We start from the raw sequence: 21,221 nt of genomic DNA on the forward strand, positions 1-21,221 counted from the left end.
AGCTCACCATCTCTGGTGGTTCTTGGCATACCTGCAGCCAGGACACCATCAGACTAAGATGTGTAAAAAAGAAAAAAAACAAGACAACAGGCCTTTTCCATCTACGCAACCAGTATCTGTAACAACATCCCCAAATCCATTAGGATCATCCAAATGCTGCTGCAATTTAGGAAAGAGTTGAAGACTCTCCTCTTCAGAGTACATCACAATGCATAAACCATCCACAACTCAGCTCCTTCTCTTATTATTACTGACTTTATGATTGCCTTTGACCATTTACAGTACTCCACTGCCTTTTGGCTAGATTTGCGCTATACAAATACCATTTACGTACAAGATCATCTATTCAGGGGAACCAGGAGTATTCACTAATACCCCCGAATTCTCTATGTCTACTCCATGTCTTGTTATCCCTAGACTCAGTGATAAGACCTCATCTACAGAAAAACATCCATGGACTATGTGTACTTTCTTCAGTTTGCACACCTTGCCCTTCCTTTTCCATCTTAGAAGTAAAGTGAAGACTATAGAAGGGAAAGGGATAGGACAAAGAGAGCTGTGATGTAATTAAGATGTGCCAAATTGTTTCTGATGTCAAGTCTGCTACTTCAGGTATTTCCTATGCTTCTAACCCAGTTCCACTTCTCCTTCAGCAGTAGCCACCTTTCCCCCAGCCTCATTTGCACATCCCCTAAGCAAAAGCAGCCTTGCACATCCTCAGAAGCAGCCTGAGCTCCCCGCGTTCTCACATTGCTTTCCTTAGAAGCTGCTGCCTACCACCCAGCATCACACAGCCTTCCCCCAAACATATTACCTTCCAGTAGCACAAATACTTACCACAGCAACTGCTTTCTCTCTCCTATAGGGGGGAAGTAAAACTTAATTTGTTTAGTTGTTTTTTTAGGACTTCATATTACCTTTCACTTACTTCAGGGAACTAACACATATTTGCAAAACTCAGCTTCAAGCAGGAACAGACAGGATAAAATCCAAACAGGGTGGGTGGGGAACCTAGTCTGATAAGTTTCAGTTTTGACCCATGAGCTGCAGAGTTAAGTTGAAACCACAGTATCAGGTGTTTTCTGAACCACTTAAACTTCTGCTGTAGGATGTAGAGCATTTCACTGCCTTACACTCTGCACTTCCGGGAAATCAGCCTTCATAAACCATTTCCTAGGCATGAGTTGCCTCTCTCACTAGCATTGCACACCATTCCACTGTGGCAGGCTTCATCTTCTCTTTTCCAGCTTTACACACCCTAACTTTGCAAGAGCATGCTCTCAAACAGCCTCTGGTACCCTCTTATCAGCTGTGTCTCCCAACCTTGATACCCCTCCTTCAGCACCTGCCTCTGATACCAACAGAGTGTAACAAACGGCAAAGTACTTTAGCACACATACAGTGGTCCACACAGATATATATTAAACTCTAGCCAAATTCCAGACCGCATTTCTGGTTTCCCAGCACTATCCGACAGGATGGAGTACAAAGCCAACAAAAGGATTTAGGAAAAGGAAGGTCTTTCATTTTTTTTTCTAAAACTCAGGTGGTTGTCCCCTCGCAAACTTCTAGGTAACGCATTTGCTCCCAAAATACTCCAACTTTAAACAATATATAAGTGTATTCCTACCAGGGTAGCCCCTATCCAATATGATGCAGCTCTAAACACTACATAGCAGAGCCAAATATAATATTGATAGGGTTGAGTCACACTATATCGAAGACAACAATACTGTGGAGCCAAAATATTGCGGCCAAAATATCAAGGGCCAAAATATTGAGAATGTAAGTGAACACAGGTAATTATAGGTTTACTATTCTTAACTCCACATCTACTTATCTTGAAGATATAGATATTGTCAAGGTACATATTTATGGAGTTAAGTATTGGAAACTTTTGCTTACATATATAAACTGACCTTCACAATATTTTGGTCCTAGATATTTTTGCCATGATATTTTGGCTCCACGATATTCTGTAGTCAATATTCTGGTTGAAAACTATGAATAGACCACACTCACTGCAGTGAATGAAAACTTCAGAACCATGTACAGTGGCAAGATTCCAAAAGTATTACCAGACAAACTGTAGAAATACAGTAACATAACATAATACACACAGATGCAGAAACCTTTTTTCCCTACCTGGCCCCTGCCCCTAATATCCTTATTTATGTTTGTACTGAGTTATACTTTTATAGTGATAGCGTCGAAGGAGTCTACCTCATTGTGTTTTCCCAGAGTAGGTGAGCGGAGGTGTCAGAACGGAGGGATTTCAAAGAATTCCTTAATCTTAGAAGGTGTTCCTCAAGGAAAGAAAGCGAACTTCATAGGAAAAATCATTGCACTTGGAGTGTTTCATGTCCAAAAAAGTTTGAATCAGTAGTCGCATCAGGTGAATCTTCGGAGGTCGCAGGAAGTATTTTAAATGGTGTTACCTGTTGTGATTGCTTGAAAGCCGGGATAAAGAGTAGGTTTTAGGGGCGGGACCCTCTGCTGGAGAGGTGATTGGACGTATATTGCATTCCTTTCAGAAAAGCCAATAAGCATATATTGAATACTAAACACTTGCATTCATCTGAGACTACTGCGAGATTGTTTTGGGGATGCGACTTTGGAATCCTGGTGAGCAGGTGCAACCGTCAGGCTTCCTCTGCAGCGGGGACCTGCTGACCAGTAACCCGGTAGGGCTGATGTCAGTGGGGTGGGCTACATTAGAGGAATGGAGGCGGCCCCTATTAGTTTCTGCACTGCACTGGAAAACACACCGCCTCACAGTGTGCAGGGCTGCGTGAGGTGAAATCTCGTCGGCCATTCAAGACTGCCAAGCGCACACCGGTCTCGAGCCCGCCTTCCACTCAGGCTCAGATACTCCCAAATGACGCCTCCTCTCACATAAACTGTTCTTTTAAACGCGTCCCCACTAATCTCGCAGTACCATGATCTCATCCTAGCATCGCCCTCTTCCTTGAGAAGTCTCATATGCACTTGCCTACACAACCCTTTCTCTCACTTTCACTGTCCTGTCTCCCCCCGACCAACTTTAGGCTCCTCCCGCCTCACACAATAGCCTCTCTCTGTCCCTTAGCGGACAACAAGAGACAGCCTCTCGCGCCCGCCTCACTGGCCCCGCCCCTGCTGGTCTCGGGGGCTTTGTTCACAGAGGAGCAGTGCGACCCTGTAAGGGTGCGCTCCTATTGGCAGACCCAGGCCCTCCCCGTCTCCGATTGGACAGCTCCGGTGTCCGTCGCCCGAGGCTGTGCACGTTGCCCAGGTAGTCTGCTGTGCTCAGTGGAGTGCGTTCCCCGTGTTACTCCGGGCTCTGCCCAGCGCCGCCTCCCTCCAGCTCACAGATACAACTTCAGAACAAACAGAGAAAACTGGCAACTACCGACTCCTCGTTAAATGTTTCCACTTTCGGAGACCTGAAAGGGGCTTCCCAAACTCTGGACTTGCTTCGGTACTTTAAAAAAAAACAAAAACATTTATTATCATACGATAAGCGTCTGTTCTGTCCCTGGGTTTGGATAAACAGCAACTTTCCTTGGATTTTTAAATCGTTTTATCTGTGTTTATTTTTCCGTGGAGTTTATTTTTTTTAAAAATCTTTTGAGGATTTCTTGGGAACCTGTGTACGTCCTCTGCATTCCTTTTTCCCCTAGGGAAGGCCTCTGCTTCTACCGGGGTGTGAACGACAGGAACCCCTCATACCCCACCAGCAGCAGCGAAGGCGCCCCTCCCCCTCCAGGAGCAGAGATGGTCCGCCTCACCCCTTAGGGAGGGCAGCACCAGCTCCCGAGAAGGGGGGAACGCTGGTCCGCGAAGCATGGGCTGCTCGGTCCGCTACCCTTTGTGCATGGAATGAGACAAACGCCCTTAAACTACCACCCAGGACCCCACGATAGTTGAAGAACATGGATGTAACCATCTCGGAACTCATGGACTCCTTTCTGGGGTGCCCCCTGGTCACGTGGGTAGGTATTGTGTTCGTATTTTGTGTCTGTGTGTGGCGGGGCTCCGCAGTTCTCAGGCTATGGGAGAGAGGGGCGGCTGCAGTCAGGCGGACTTTTTGCACCTTGTTCCATGTGAACTGCGTCCAGGGAAAGTGATTGTTCACCTTGAAATATGAAATGGTGATTGATGCCTTGCTGTCTGTGGGGGTGCTCTTATACGTATGCTTTTAGCTTTTCTTGGTAATTCACGTTTTTGCGCATTTCAATCCAGTGTTAATCTGCCATTTCTTGGCACATTTCAGTAACAGTGTATAGATGACAATACTTTCACAGCAGATTGAGTTGTTTTACGGGCTCTCGATTTTACTCCAGATTTATTTTTGTGGAAGAGAATCTTCTAAGCCTAGAATATTTTTATTGACACGAGCAACCTTAGCGTTTTTGTTGGGCAGTTACTAATGGTTTCTATCGGTTAGATTTGTTGTGAAGTTATCGGGCTTAATGTCCGGCGGGCGGTAACATGCGACATTGACCTGGTTAAATGATGAACACCGTTTGAAGTTATGATACACTCACAAGAGTATTGCTGCCAAAAAAAGTAGTTTAGAGATGAAACTGACATCAAACTACGTGTTTAACATGTCACTAACTCACAACGCTTAAATAAAGAATTAATATCCTCGCCGGAAACGTGGTTGGATGGAAAGAGAGACTGTTTCCAACACAAAGCTCCTCAGTGAAATGCCTTCAGCGAATTGTTTTTGGTTAAATAGACGTCAGACACATTGTAATGTGCATAGCTGAGTTGACCCTATACACCCGTGTCCCAAAGGTCCTGGCACACAAGGAGCACGTGGCCCCTCACTGTCCTGAAAAAGGGCCCCAGGGAGGGACAGCTGTGAGGTGAGGAGATACATGGCTGTGTGGGAGTTGGAGGGCGTCCGGGGGTGGCGGGTGGGGGATATTCAAAACAAAAATAAATGCAAATGGGGAATGCCAACAGGGGTTGTAGTGCAGCCGGGCGCTTCTGTTTGAAGCCCTCGAGTTGGGGAGGAGCGAGCTTGACACGTCTTGGGTTAAAATACATTTCTGGCTTAGTTGTGGGCGGATGCAAATATGCACAGACAGAATACGTTACTGAACACCTGCGGCCTTGTTAACAGATGTAGGGTGTGTTATAAAAGGGACTTAGAAGCAAGGGGGAGGGTTGAGGTTGATAAGTCAGTGAGAGCGTTTCTATTTAGTCACTTAATAGTTCCTTCTCAACCGCCGCCTTGCTCTGTTCTAGCCTGAATCAATATTCCGCTGGTTGGGGTGGAAGGAGGGGGCTTTATGCGTGTGGAATCTCCACTGACGTTAACGGCGCGTTCTTAACTTGAGTGATGTCTGCGAGATACCTCAGTGGGCTAATGCACACGCTGCAGACTGTATTTTCCGTTGCCTCCTCCCAAGCGAGGAAACGTGTCCTCTTCTGTAATGTCGACGATGCGTATTTTTGAGGATATCGATCTATATGGAAATCTAGATGCGCTACAGCAGTCTGACGTTTCTATTAAGAATGAGCATTGAGTCACATATATTATTCCTCCTGACAGGCCAGCGACCTTGACTCAGCCTGCTTTCCAGTTATTATATACAGGAATACAGGAGGACATTACTTAAGAGACAGCTGGCATTACTGATTCAGACGCCACAGTTGCAAGTTACAGAAAATAGACGTCTGTGAAATAAAGTTCGTGGTATTTACCTCTGCTATTTAAATTTGTGAAAATGCTCCTTTTCCATACTTAATACAGCCTTTGGGTCTCCTTGGTTTTTCCGCAATGAATAAAACAAGCCGGTGGACTAGATGTGCTAATTAAACAATTACTTGTAAGACGTCATTGACCGAACGAGTCGTTGTGTGGCGTTTAAAATCTGCTCATAAATAAAGCAGATTTTGTGTTTTCACTTGTTCCGTAGTTGGTTAGGTGTAGAAGAAGCATACATGCTTACCTGCTTAGGAGCGAAGATTTTGAGGCCACTCGCCAGTGGGCCTTGGATTAAACTACAAGTGGCATGCATTCTTGTCGAACGTTCCCACATCCGTGCCGGTCTGCAGGTTCGTAGGCTGATGGCTTACTGCGTTAAGGACTCCCGGGTTTCTATCAAATGAACCCCCAGGTTGAATGAATCCTTCCCTCTGATTGATTTTCGGTAGTCAGCGCGTAGACATTCTGGACTGCACGAGTTTCACTGTGTTTGTCACACTGACTGGCTCCGGGTACCACGTGCCATTTTGTGTTCCATTCTGTATCCGGGTCATTGGTAATGGCAGGAGGTGGTCACTTTCTCTACAGGTTAATCCGACTGCTGTCTGGGGTTAATGTTGAAATCCATGGGGCCAACGTTATTTTTTTTTTTTTTTTTGTGTACCCGACAGCACACGTTATTGTCTTTCATGGGCTTTGTTAGAGCAGGGGGAACACAGGTCACTGGTTATGGGGAGGTATACTAAGGGTTGTATCCTAGGTCAGTAGTTCCCAACCTTTTGACTTATGTGGCCCCCCACTTTATCATTGCTGGAACCTGGGTACGCCCACTGAATCGTTCATGGAATCCGGGCACCCCCCCACAGTCTCATTACTGAAAGCTGGGGACCTAACCTATTAATATCATTTAATTTTCTAAGCAGTTGCGGGTCGCCCTAGGAGGCTTCGCGGACCCCCAGGGTTCCAAGGACCACAGGTTGGGAACTACTGTCCTAGGTGGTAAGGTGTATCCTTGCTGGGCTGATCTCGTGCGAGAAAGCCCTGTGATTTTTGCTCTGAATGACATCTGATGAAGTAGTCCTGCTTAATATCCAGTTGTTTCTGAGACTCATTTCCCAGCAATTGCTAATAAAATGTCCAAATGACAAACTTCTTAACTCCTTTGACGTTGAACAGACAGTAGGCACGGTTTGTGCAGCTGATGGGCTGCATATATCCATGGTCCACTGTACGAAAGTACCATCTTGCCTGGCATGTTACCCCCATTTTTCACTGTATATATGTTGTTTTAGTTGTATGTGTCACTGGGACCCTGCCAGCCAGGGCCCCAGTGCTCATAAGTGTGCCTGAATGTGTTACCTGTGTTATGACTAACTGTCTCACTGAGGCTCTGCTAATCAGAACCTCAGTGGTTATGCACTCTCATTTCTTTCAAATTGTCACTAACAGGCTAGTGACCAATTTTACCAATTTACATTGGCTTACTGGAACACCCTTATAATTCCCTAGTAGATGGTACTGAGGTACCCAGGGTATTGGGGTTCCAGGAGATCCCTATGGGCTGCAGCATTTCTTTTGCCACCCATAGGGAGCTCTGACAATTCTTACACAGGCCTGCCACTGCAGCCTGAGTGAAATAACGTCCACGTTATTTCACAGCCATTTTACACTGCACTTAAGTAACTTATAAGTAACTTATAAGTCACCTATATGTCTAACCTTTACCTGGTAAAGTTTGGCTGCTAAGTTACTTAGTGTGTGGGCACCCTGGCACTAGCCAAGGTGCCCCCACATTGTTCAGGGCCAATTCCCTGGACTTTGTGAGTGCGGGGACACCATTACACGCGTGCACTACATATAGGTCACTACCTATGTGTAGCTTCACAATGGTAACTCCGAATATGGCCATGTAACATGTCTATGATCATGGAATTGCCCCCTCTATACCATCCTGGCATAGTTGGCACAATCCCATGATCCCAGTGGTCTGTAGCACAGACCCTGGTACTGCCAAACTGCCTTTCCCGGGGTTTCACCGCAGCTGCTGCTGCTGCCAACCCCTCAGACAGACTTCTGCCCTCCTGGGGTCCAGCCAGGCCTGGCCCAGGATGGCAGAACAAAGGACTTCCTCTGAGAGAGGGTGTTACACCCTCTCCCTTTGGAAAATGGTGTGAAGGCAGGGGAGGAGTAGCCTCCCCCAGCCTCTGGAAATGCTTTCATGGGCACACATGGTGCCCATTTCTGCATAAGCCAGTCTACACCGGTTCAGGGACCCCTTAGCCCTTCTCTGGCGCGGAACTGGACAAAGGAAAGGGGAGTGACCACTCCCCTGACCTGTACCTCCCCTGGGAGGTGCCCAGTGTGCTCCAGACCTCTGCCATCTTGTAAACAGAGGTGCTGCTGGCACACTGGACTGCTCTGAGTGGCCAGTGCCATCAGGTGACGTCAGAGACTCCTCCTGATAGGCTCCATCAGGTGTTGCAAGCCTATCCTCTCTCCTAGGTAGCCAAACCCTCTTTTCTGGCTATTTAGGGTCTCTGTCTCTTGGGATTCCTTAGATAACGAATGCAAGAGCTCATCCGAGTTCCTCTGCATCTCTCTCTTCACCTTCTGCCAAGGAATCGACTGCTGACCGCGCTGGAAGCCTGCAAAACTGCAACATAGTAGCGAAGACGACTACTGCAACTCTGTAACGCTGATCCTGCCGCCTTCTCTACTGTTTTCCTGGTGGTGCATGCTGTGGGGGTAGTCTGCCTCCTCTCTGCACTAGAAGCTCCGAAGAAATCTCCCGTGGGTCGACGGAATCGTCCCCCTGCAACCGCAGGCACCAAAGAACTGCATCACCGGTACATTGGGTCTCCTCTCAGCACGACGAGCGAGGTCCCTTGAATCCAGCAACTCTGTCCAAGTGACTCCCACAGTCCAGTGACTCTTCAGTCCAAGTTTGGTGGAGGTAAGTCCTTGCCTCCCCAGGCCAGACTGCATTGCTGGGAACCGTGACTTTTGCAGCTACTCCGGCCTCCGTGCACTTCCGGCGGAAATCCTTTGTGCACAGTCCAGCCTGGGTCCACGGCACTCTAACCTGCATTGCGCGACCTCCTAAGTTGTCCTCCGGCGACGTGGGACTCCTTTGTGCGACTTCGGGTGAGCACTGTTTCACGCATTCTCGTAGTGCCTGTTTCTGGCACTTCTGCGGGTGCTGCCTGCTGCTGAGAGGGCTCCTTGTCTTGCTCGAAGCCCCCTCTGTCCCCAGACGCAATTGGCGACATCCTGGTCCCTCCTGGGCCACAGCAGCACCCAAAAACCCTAACCGCACGATTTGCAGCTAGCAAGGCTTGTTGGCGGTCTTTCTTCAGGAAAACACTTCTGCACGACTCTCCACGGCGTGGGGGATCCGTCCTCCAAAGGGGAAGTTCCTAGCCCTTGTCGTTCCTGCAGAATCTCCAGCTTCTACTGTCCAGTAGCAGCTTCTTTGCACCCACAGCTGGCATTTCCTGGGCATCTGCCCTTCTCCGACTTGCTTGTGACTTTTGGACTTGGTCCCCTTGTTCCACAGGTACCCTCGACTGGAAATCCATCGTTGTTGCATTGCTGATTTGTGTCTTTCCTGCATAATTCCTCTATCACGACTTCTATGTCCTTTGGGGAACTTTAGTGCACTTTGCACTCACTTTTCAGGGTCTTGGGGTGGGCTATTTTTCTAACCCTTACTATTTTCTAATTGTCCCAGCGACCCTCTACAAGGTCACATAGGTTTGGGGTCCATTCGTGGTTCGCATTCCATTTTTGGAGTATATGGTTTGTGTTGCCCCTATCCCTATGTGTCTCCATTGCATCCTATTGTAACTATACATTGTTTGCCCTGTTTTCTAATACTATTACTGCATATTTTGGTATTGTGTACATATATCTTGTGTATATTTGCTATCCTCATACTGAGGGTACTCACTGAGATACTTTTGGCATATTGTCATAAAAATAAAGTACCTTTATTTTTAGTATATCTGTGTATTGTGTTTTCTTATGATATTGTGCATATGACACTAGTGGTAATGTAGGAGCTTCACTCGTCTCCTAGTTCAGCCTAAGCTGCTCTGCTAAGCTACCATTATCTATCAGCCTATGCTGCTAGACACCCTATACACTAATAAGGGATAACTGGGCCTGGTGCAAGTACCCCTGGGTACTCACTACAAGCCAGTCCAGCCTCCTACATCCACCCATTGGTCTGTTTTATATTGGGGTTCTATGCAGAATGAACTTACTTTTTATTGCAACACTCTGAATTTGAAGAAGAGCAGAGATGAAACCAGTGCCGATTATGTCGCATGGATTTTTAGAATTTTGGAGGAAAAATGTACAAGGTGTATGGGAGATGGTGGCTAAGCAGACCTTCCCCCAGATCTAGCACCAGTCAGCTCGTACCTGGCATGATCTAAGGTGATGCAGGAGCACATGTTCTCAGCTTGCTGGGATGCAGGGTATTCTAGAGGAGGTGATGAAACTCAACTCTGTAGCTTCCATGACACACCAGTGAAAGATGCATTAGAGAGCCAAACCCTGTAGGAACTCATTAGATGGTTGATGCCAACACATTTCCAACAGTAAGAAGTGTTTGGCTACTAAAGGTTTTAAACTTTTTAAAAGGCATGTGCTCATGGAAACACCTCCCATAATTGTATATTTAAAGTTAAATCTAGTCTTAGACATCTGAATATATATCAAAATCGTTTACCTAATATTCCGTTATGAATGTAAATGTTTGATAACATTGTATTTTATATATCTCTCAAGAAGTTTAACAAAACAGCTCTGATAATATTGTACTAGTCAATTATTGCAATACATTTGCAAATATTGCTTTGTAGTCACGTTGACATGCCATGAGAAAGTGTCATGAAACAATATCAATGCATTTCCTGGAAAGATAACTCTCGATTGGATGAGAAAAAGAGAGTTTTTGGAAGACTCTCTAAAATTGTTTTGCAGGACATTCAGGGTCGGACTGGCCGTAGTGAGCATCGGGTGTTTCCCAGGTAGGATGGGTGCCAATTTTGCCCCCACCCACAGGCTGGTGCAATAAAATTGCCAGGGCTACATTTGAGCTTGTAGCATGCAGGAGGCCCTTGTGATCCATCGGGGACAACAGTCCTGATCTTTCAAGCCAAGGGCTAGAATCCTGAGCCACCAGCCACAGACAGTGCAGGGCACCTGCCCTCTTTTGAGACACCTGCAAGCACCTGTATGAAAGGACGCACATTCTTGTGAAGTTTGTTTGAGGGCAATAAGGGATTATGGTGCTGGCCCTACAGATGGAACAGAGGTCATTGTAAGATATGGGTACGGAGTGTGCTAGTATCACACGAGGGTTCAAAACTCTGGACTTCCATATGGTGATCCTGAGTATTTGGTGCAGGGGTTAAGGAGCCACTGTACTAGAAAGATCAGGAACTGCGTGGAAAGGCCGTGTTTGATATTTGATGCTGAACCTGGAGTCACCGTCTGAATGCAAGGTCCCTTATACTAGTGGATTGAGTGGGTGAATCTGCCTCACCAGAAATCACCCACCCTCTGCTCACCTGGTCATTGTACTTGATCCCTGAGGTGCATCTGTGATACCCAGGTACTTGAGGGACTGGCTCTATGGCACCTGAAGGTAGGTAGACAAGCAGTGGCTCCTGCTTTGGGAAGCGGCTCCATTTTGCTGCCAGGTCTGTTCTTTGATTGGATCCGGCAAGAAGGCGGAGTCGGTCTGAAAAAGGCTTGTGGGCCTGCGTTGACCCTGCTGGAAGGGCGGCGAGCTCCATATCCGTGGGATTTTGGGGTTGTATCCCCAAGTAGCCAAGATCATGCTTTCAAATCTTAGGACTGTTGCCACTTGAGGCCAAATGTATCCGGATAAAACTTTGTGGGCAAATACGTTAATGCATTCTTAAGGTGACAAAGTTTGTGTATTCATTATTCAACCGAATAGCCCTGTTTGCAAAAGGAGAAAACAACTCCACAAGGGCGGTATCTGGCTTGTCATTGATTCTTTGGCAGGGTACAAGGTGACCCTGTCTCCCATGTATGACATGCTTTGGGACCCACAAAAGTGAGCAGTGTCACTACACGTACAGCAGCCATTTGCAGCATGCATTTGTTGTGGTCCTATGAGGAGTTGCTTGTTTTTTTTCAGAAGGGGCACCATGTGCATCACCTCGAAGTACAACTGGCAGCAAAAAGCAATAAACTGCCGGTGGGTGGCATCTCTGCTGCAGGTGAGGTGTTTGCTTAAGCAGAAACGGACCCTTACTACCCCAGCAAACAGAAGCACGGGGCTTCTGCTGTATACCAAGAGCGGAAGGCCTTTGTTGAGGGTGTTTTAGGATAAGAGCCAAAATGGAAAGAGGTGGAACTAGACGAACTGAGTAAGAACAAAGCTTAAAAAAAAAAAAAAAAAAAAAAAAAGCTGCGAGCTGTAATCTACTCAAGGCTTGAGGTTTTGGGCTTTAGAAAGTAGCGTTACATTGAGCATTTTTATTTAATAACAAGATGCAACGCGCAGAGCTTACCTTGGAGTTTTCAGCCAAGTTTCTTCCTATGCCACATGGGCTGCGTGAGCCTGACATGCTGCCTGTGACCCTGCCTTTAATCTGCTGTACGGGGCCATGCGTCAAGAGGTAGCAGACTCACAGAACATACGAAGCCCACATGTCTGCTTCTGTAGGTCCAGGAGGAATCCTTACCCCACCTAGAAGCACCATGCCTGGCAAGGTGTCTCCCTTCTCCTTTGTTCCTCAACCAATCTCTGTGGCTCATGCCTGACTATCTGCACAGGTAACACTTGAGCTGCGGGATAAGGGTAGCCCAATTTTCAAACTGGGTCACGGGAGAGCCTCTCTGGTACCTGACAGCCTGAGGATCCAGAGTCCCTGTGTATTTTGGAGACTGCGTGAGCTTATGTTTATACTTCACACCCCAGAACTGATTCCTTTGGGGTACTCTTTCGGACCTTGCAAATGACTAGACTCCTAAAGCGAGAAATCTGCATTTTATCTTCCGCTATCCGTAGGACAACATCCGATATACAATATTGTGGATATTCTGCCTACTGCAGTATCATGTGCCTCAGCCCGAGCCTGTTCATCACTACCTGATTACCAAAAAGCACCTTTGGCTGATTTAGTTCAAGATCCTGGAAGTATATCATCCATCCATCCTTTCCCATTCCATTACTGACCAGGTGAGGTACCCCTAACCTACTTGTGCAGTGGTTGACTCGCCTCAGTTTGTCTCCAGCCTCTGCTCAGATCCCACACAGGAAGAGCACAGTGAGGCACTACTTGAAAAGTTGCAAAAAAACAGTATTTCGTGCCGTTATTTATTGTTCTAGGAAGAAGGGACTTCCTGGCTTTAGGTTTAAATGTTTTTTATTAGCCCCATCAAGTAACTAGGTAAAAGGGGGAAAACCCCATATCTGCCAGATGAGTCAAGAAGTCACCTTTTCAAGGGAGGTACCACAGATTTCAATTAAGCAATTTCCCAATATGACAATCGCAGAACAACCACGACAGCCCTAAACTGAGCCCAGTTGTATAACAGAGAGACAACATATAAGAACACGCATTGGCAAAAGCCTGACTTGCATTTTGACTCCATAGTAAAACATTAAACAAGCCTGTTGCAGTTTAAAAGCAAAAATGATCTTGTTCCTTATACAGTGCATCTCTGAGATATAATGCATTTCATGTGTAATGGTTCAGAATACTCTTGAGATGGTAAAATAGCCCTCATGCATTGCAGTGTGCAAGCACTTTTGTAGGCGGTGGAAAGATTAACCAAACACACAATAAAATGAGGTGATAAGGAAATACTCCTCTGGAATCACATACTATGTATTCGTTTTACAGAATTGCTAGCAATAGGTCTTGCAGACCTAACCATCACTGGCAAGCCAATAGGTCTGTCATTGGTTGTCATAACGTTTGACTTCGTCAGTGCTTGTTTTGTTTTACCATGATTTTTGCAAACCTTTCTTGGGGACAGTCCTGGGCCCTCACCAGACTAAAAATAATGATTAAATCAAGTGTATGCTGTAGTGGGCAGAAGAAACATGTGAATGACACAATATCAGACTAATGGGTTGCAAGGACTGACCAAAAGCCCTCATAAGTAAATATATTGTGCATATAATATATAATTTTATTTTTAAAAAATCCCTCACAATCCCCACCTCGATTTCTGGTCTTTTGGCACATACTTTTGTTATAATTTAGTCTTTTTAATGGTATCTACTTTGACAATGAACATGTATTTTTATTATGTTTTGACTAGACTAGCTGTTGTCTAATGCTTCTCATTTTTGAGGGAAGATTTTAACTCAGCCGCTCCTTACTGAAAGAAGTGATTTGATGGTCTTAAAAGCCTCTTTGAGTAGATTTAAAAAAAAAAAAAAAATGCGTCCTATGGTGCCATGCCATATCATATAAGGAGTGGAGTCCTTCATTTAATTGGCACCCTACACAGAATTGAAGCAGTTTCTTGCCAGTTTGGGCTAAATATTTCTCCCAGAACTGCAATTTTCTGAGTATTTGAGATATTTATCATTGAGGGACGAGCCTCTTCCTATGTTCTGTGAGGAGAAAGCGATCAAAGGAGCCCCTCTGCTGCTTCCTCCCTCTAGAATGCCCCCCTAGGTACGTCTGAAGAGTCACCAGTGTCTGCGCTGGTTGTTAGATCGGTGGCCTCTGTGCACCGGCTCTGCTGATGGAACTTGATCCTGCTGAGGGCTGCTGGTTGGGGAGCAGCAGAACAAGATCTCACCTCATGAAACTGTGCCCTGCTGAGAAGCGCTATACTGTAAATTTTGTTTCGTGCCCTACTCCTGTTTCCTCTTAACACAAAAGACGTTTAGCAGAGTCAGACTGGTATTTGTGTGCCTCGGAGATCTGTTCAGCCTGACCGACATGCCATTGACACTATCCGGGCCCCGTCAGTCTGTTCTATATTAACTTCCACTTTACCTACAGGCCGTTCCCTGGGAACGCAAGTCTTTTACCGCTCGGTGAATCACTCATACCCTTGGACTGAGCATTTGCACCTGACTGAAAAGTATTGTTTCTGTCAAGGGTATGGCTTCTATTCAGCACTTTTCCTCCAAGAATTCAGCAGACAATATGACGTGGCATAGTTCTGATGGATAAGAAAAGAGCAAGGCCTACTCTTCAAAACCTGTTCCTCAGAGATGCGCGTCACCTCTCATTTCAATTTGTCTCCAATGAGTACAGCGAACCTCAGGTATTTTGTTTGTGTACATTCTTTCTCTCTTCAAAATCATCAAAATTTCAGAGACTTTGCTACCCATGGTGCAGCTGGGGCAAAGCACTGTGGGACGGAGCCTAAATACAACAGCCCCGTGAGCCCTGAGAGGAGAGGGCACCAAAATAACCATGCTGGAGTTCCATAGGTGTACGACCATTTAGGATGACTACGTTTTTTGTTGTTGTTTTTTATTTATTTTTTTAAATCGTGTCACATTTGGTTTGCAGTCAGATAAAGGGGTCACATATCTCTCTGTTCTTGTGACAAATGTCACCTTATTCTTTTAACATGGAGACTGGTATTTACAAAATCATCACACTTTGCAGTAGAGAAAAAAAGTAAAGTGAACTATGTGAAAATCTTGCTTGTGTGAAAAGAAAGGCAGTAGAATGTTGTTTTCTTCCAACACACAACACAATTTAAATAGCTTTAAGTGAATTGTACAATTATTTCAAAGGAAAAAAAAAACTGGAAATCACCAATGAAGCTCTTTTTTCCCTTATTCTAAAGTGCAATGGAAACAAAGATTTTAATAAGATCAAAACAAATCAAGACACTTTATTTGGGGATGTGCAAAAGACAAATATTTGCTGAAGTCCATTTTCCTCAAATTTCCGTTTGTGTGTTGTGAAGTGTAACAATAAAACTGTATGCCTTTGCAAATTTTGTGGTTATTTCAATAGAAAATGTGCTGTCTGTAAATGACAGTGGCTGTCACTCCATGGTTTGATAATATATTTGTGACAGTAGGCTCCTAAATGCAACACCAGATACATGATATACCCTTTCCACTTCCTGCTGAATGGGCGTGGCTCATTTGAGACACTTGTTCGTTGTGTGATGCTTGGATTTTTCAGAATCCCTATGAGTTCAATGATGTAACATTGATGCATGGGAGGACCACTTCCTACTAGGGCAACAGGAGCTATTACAGCACTGGTATCTTGCTGTTAACCCTGTCCAATTTCGTCAGCTGCAAGAGTCAGACTCCAGCAGTAGAATCTTCTGAAGCACCTGCGAGGGCACTGCGAAGGCCTCATTGTGCACGCACTGAATATCCGAGCAGTGCACATGCTCACATTTGTAAATGCACCATTCGGCCCTGGCTGCCTGAGGACAGCAAAGGTCAAAGAACAAGTTATGCCCAAGAAGCTGGATGGCTTCTGAAGACAAGGCAATCACAGTAATCACTGCGTTCAGCCTGACGGATGGATGGCAGTTAGTAAAAAAACGTAGCCTCGCATAGTGCAGAATACGGAAAATGGAAAAGTGACTGACTTATTCGAGTTGCTAATGCATAATTCTTTATTAAAACCAGAAATAGGAATAGTTATCCTTCTGAGACCCTTGGAAGCCGACTAGAATCTCAGGAAAACAAGATGTTGCTCCCCAAAGCGAGACACTGAAAGAGAGGGAACTGAGTAACTTTTATACCCAGTGCTGTAGTAGAGGTGGGCTACCCAACAGACTAACATGGAAATCTGTAAAATTTGGTATGGAAGTTGTGGAACAACTATTATGTAAAAGTATGGTACATGTCTTTAAAAAAAATTCAAAAGGTTATATTTCTTTGACAAGGGTCTCACTTCAGTATATCAGGCTATGTGTCTGCATTGAAAAGAGTTAATTAAAAGTGATAGTTTTTAAACATAAACTTAGAAACATGTATGCAGCTACACCCAACTCTGACGACAAGACCATTAGTGAACTAAGAGGCATGTACACCTTTTAGTGGGCTATTTTCTTATTTTACATGGAACAACATAATAGTTCCTAATAGTTTTTCAAGGTTTTCTCAAACGCAACAAAAAAAATAGGGTGCACAATAAAATAATTGCCTAGAATTATAAAGGTGGGCAAGTGGCCAAGTCTGGATTGATCCAACGTTTTCTGGTTTTACATTGTGTAATTCTGCAACAAGATTGGTATCCATTTCTTGCTCCTGTTTAACAACAAAGTTAAATGCTTTATCTTTCATTCTTGTTGAGTGAGGTTAGAGCGTGGGTATAACAGAGAAGCCGAAATAAATCTCAGATCATTTTGGGGTCGAGGACTCAAGAGGACATCGAACTGAACCAAAGCCTAGCATCTTGCTCGAGCCTTCAGTGGTTCATTTAGCTGTGAGTATTTTGTGCCTGAAATAACCTTATATGCTGCTGCCAGTGTAATATCTGTTTTGTATGTGAAGATAGTCCAGCCTGCACTGCTAGTGACCGTCTTGAGGCTGTGCTTACATTGCTGCAAAATGCTACACGTTGTGTGTTTACACATGTACTTGGACTGCTGCTGCAGATGCTGTCCATGTTCTGTGAATGCGAGAGAAGCTTGCATTGTTTCTGATCGGATTGGTAGGTCCTGTGTATCCCTGCCTGGTGATGTACCTGTTTAGTGTGTGGAAATCTTGCTATGTGTGCGAGTTGAGCTTGCACTCAAATACACCCTAGTGCTGTTCCTTACACATCTGCCAAATGTGAAATGCTTCTTGTTCGGTGCACCTACGGGAGGCATTGAATGGTGCCGGCCAGTGTCACACTTGTTCCATGTCGTTGAAGGAAGCTCGCAGTGGCCCTAAGTACCACACTTTTCCATGTCATTGAAGGAAGCTTGCAGTGGCTCTGCAAGTAAGCCCACTTCGGGTGTTTCCCAGACACAGTGTCATTCACATATTAGTTCAGCCCTTCGGAACAGCATAGATGCAATGGGACAACGGATCAGCCATCTTCAGCCACTGTCTTTTTTTGACGATATTTGGCTCTGCCTAGTAGATGACAATTGGTCTTTAGGTTGTCAGGTAGTCCAAGCAACAGTATTTGCCTGTTTACTCAGTGTTACTCTGTATACTGAGGAATCCAACCTCAGGAGATATGTCCTTGAGTTCACCTCACAACAGCTCACCTGCAAATGCAGACTAGTGATAATTGAGTAATAAAAGTACCAGCAGCTCTGCTGGAATTGCCACTGGGCCACAACTTTCTTATACAGAACACCAGGCAACACAGCTGGAAGCTTCAAAACCATGCCTTCATCTTGAAATGGTATTCTGCTAACCCTATCATATTTAACTGTTCCAAGATGGAAGACCAGTGTAAAGCTTTACTTTTATTTTATAGTGAAACACATACCCGACCAAATTCAGTTGGCATATTTTTTCTCTTTGTCTTTCTTTATTTCTTTTTTTAATTTACTTTGTCATATGCTTGTACTACAAAGAAAAACACAATTTTATTTTAAAATGCAAGTGGAACTTTTTTTTTCCGATGGCAAGACATTCCTGCAAAGGACCACAAACATCAGACGCGCATAGGCTGTAGTGCTGGCCCACCTGTGGCTGATGCGAGATTAGATAACCTCAGTGGAATCCAGTCATCAGTGGAGTTAAAGAGCTTTGAATTGCACTAGTGGGTTGATACATCACATGTTCAACCTGTCTCACCTACGCTACGCTCTGTCCAAACTTTGCTCCTTCCTGGTGAACGGTGTACTTGAGTGTGAGCACTGTTTTGTGAGAGTGCGGGATAGCCACCTGCGTTAAGTGGATTATGAGGGGTGTGCCTACATGAATGCAGGGTAAACATTGTCTTTTGTGAGTGCAGTAAGTGGTCTACAGCTTGAAAGCTGTGCCTGTTTGATTGCAGAGTTAGGCATTTGCATGTGTGGGATGTGCTTTTGTGAGGGCAGCAGTTTGAGTGTGGGGCCCCTGCATATTATGTCTTTGTGTGCATGCACTTCACAAGGGCCAAAACTATTGACTTTGGTAATGCTTTTCAGGGTTATGGCTTTGACTTGCTGAAATGCAGTGCAGGGAGTGAAAATACAATAGAATGTTTATGAGAATGGTAGTGAGCTTTGATATGGTAGATGTTGACTGTCGAGGAAGTTGCAGAGTGTTGGTGGCAGCTGACCGGCTGAGATGTCACCCTAGTGCGAGGTCCCAGTTATTTTGTTTACACTAGTGGCCACGGCAACTTAGCTACACCACTGGTCTTCATGCTGGTTGTGTAACAGTGCAATCTCTGCAGTGGGGCCTGATCAAACCCATGCAGGTGGCTTCAGAAACATGACGTTATGAATTGCATGTTTGCTCAACACCTTCTGTGCCTGCCCATATCAGTGTTTTGTGCCCGGTCACGAGTGACGAAGGTGGTTCACGTCGTTGACATTTACAATATAAAGTGCCTATGAAAGTTGGTTAATACTTGTTGTTGGATTTTCAGTCAATAACCTCTGTAATCCTTTGTTGTGCAGCTATCATCCACTTTTGATGTGACACAATGTACAACGCTAACAACCGAGATCCATTTCCTCGAAACTTTTATGGTATTTAGTTCTGGCTAGAAACAGTCTTGGCTTTCACAGGTGATTGATTTAAAAAAAAAAAAAAGGCTTGTAAGACTCACTGGGTCTCACACGAATGGCCTGTTTTACGGCAGGAAGCCCTTAAAGGTCAACTATTCACCTACCAGGAAGTCCTGATACAGGGGTGCTTCCTACTTGTTTATACACTACGCCCATGATGCCACGTTCACAGTCTGTCCTTGAGACTGCTAGTCACATGGTAGGAATAGTGCAGTGTTCATATGCCACGTGGGCTTCACATGACTATGCACCGATAGCACAAGGGGTAATGGTTTGCAATCTGTGTTTATAGCGATGCAAAGAAGTGCAGTGTGTGCACCGTCTGTGTTTGTACACGGTACACACGGTGTATTAGTATTCATGTGGTTGCAGAAGTATGCAAAACAGATGTTTATTAGATTGTGTATTTCAGTTATACCACCACAAGACCTTTTCCAAATGCCTGGAGAGAAAAGGAGGTCTAAGAAGCATACCGTAGACGCGAGGGGAGCTGTGCCGGGAGAAATTCAGAAAGTTCAGATCCTTTTGTGGGATTCATCGATGTGGGGGAGACTTTGGGCTGCATTTCGGTCAGTTATCAAGTAATCAGTGGAAAAGAGCAGGGAAAGTCTGTGTTAAAACAGTCTTGAGGAGAGTGTCTAGTATCCCTTGTGTGCCCATTCCCTGTATGTCCGAGATGGTGTCTGGAATGTTGAGAGTCGATGATGATGTGTGGTCTGGAAAGGGAGGTAGGAGAAGAGAGAGTTTGAAGGAAAATGGATGCCTGACCGGAGCAGTTAGGCTGTGGCAGTAACCTTGTGGCCGAACATTATATCAAGAACATACCTCATACCAGGATACCTCTAGACTCTTGTATGAAGACCGAGCTTTCTAAACACAACAGTTGCACTTGCTGTTCATTAATTACTGAGCTCTGTAGAAGCCGTCAAATTGCAAAATTTATGCTGACTTAAAGTGTGTGGCTTATGGTGGAAAAGAATGTGTATCCAGTAATTAAGATCTAAACTATGTCTGACCATAAATACAAGCATGTGAACTTTATTTGTTGAAATGTGAACCATATCCAACACTCTCTAAAGATTTTGGGGAAGTTGAGATTGTCTACACTCACAGTTGATTGTAGTGGTGTTCAGCACCCCGAAATGTCCCCCTTATTTGCATAATAGATTCCCCCTAAAATATAATCATTTGCCTGAGGAGGGTTAACATATATGCTCAGGAGCCAACCTTAAGAGTTTGTTTGGAGGGCAAGAACAGATTGGCATCGTACCTGGGGTCCTGACCTTGTAAACTGTATGTACTAGTCTGAGATCTTGAAGTTCATCCCTTGGTTATTCAGGAGTTTTTTCATAGTTATGATTGGCAGTGGTAATATGGTTGGTCCTCTACTGACCACAGAGGTGGGTGTTTAAGGAGACTAGTCAGGACTGCTGGAAGGACTTGTTATCCCGTGTGACTGGAGCAGCTGGAGGACGTCCTGTACGGCGTGCATTGAGTGGAATGCCTTCCTTGTTGTTGTTCACATTGGGGAATAGTGGACAGGGAGGAATCCAGAATTTCGGCCATTGGGTAAACGTTCTCTTTGGTTGAAAGAGAAGACCCTGTTTGTTCAGCTAGTTGAGAGGATTGATAATTTGTTTCCTAGCCCAATTTGCAGGACTTTGGGAATGGAAATATAAGCAGTCCTGTATCTTGCCTACAGCTTTTGGTAAGCACCAGCCTGCAACTAGTTGACTTTCAGTTTTTTTTTTGTCTGCTCAAGGAGTTTCAGATTGACAGATGTCTACGTGTGTCAACCTACTTTTGATTGTTTTGCCATAAATATCGGGTTTGAGGAATGGTGATGTGGCTACACCCT

At 45.0% G+C, this 21,221-nt stretch overlaps 1 protein-coding gene across 4 annotated transcripts in view; it reads left to right on the forward strand.

Annotated features, from left to right (window-relative positions):
- Positions 1-3,148: 3,148 nt before the first annotated feature.
- The window catches only part of CCDC88C (coiled-coil domain containing 88C), a 476,272-nt gene continuing 458,199 nt past the window's right edge, over positions 3,149-21,221 (forward strand). For all 4 annotated transcript variants that reach the window (XM_069208171.1, XM_069208172.1, XM_069208170.1 and 1 more), the window contains exon 1: positions 3,149-3,974. In XM_069208171.1, coding sequence (XP_069064272.1) covers positions 3,915-3,974 — 60 coding nt within the window. In that variant the 5' untranslated portion in view covers positions 3,149-3,914. The remainder of the gene's footprint in view (positions 3,975-21,221) is intronic.

The sequence above is a fragment of the Pleurodeles waltl genome, chromosome 9, assembly GCF_031143425.1.
Source record: "Pleurodeles waltl isolate 20211129_DDA chromosome 9, aPleWal1.hap1.20221129, whole genome shotgun sequence".
Taxonomy (NCBI): Eukaryota; Metazoa; Chordata; class Amphibia; order Caudata; family Salamandridae; genus Pleurodeles; species Pleurodeles waltl.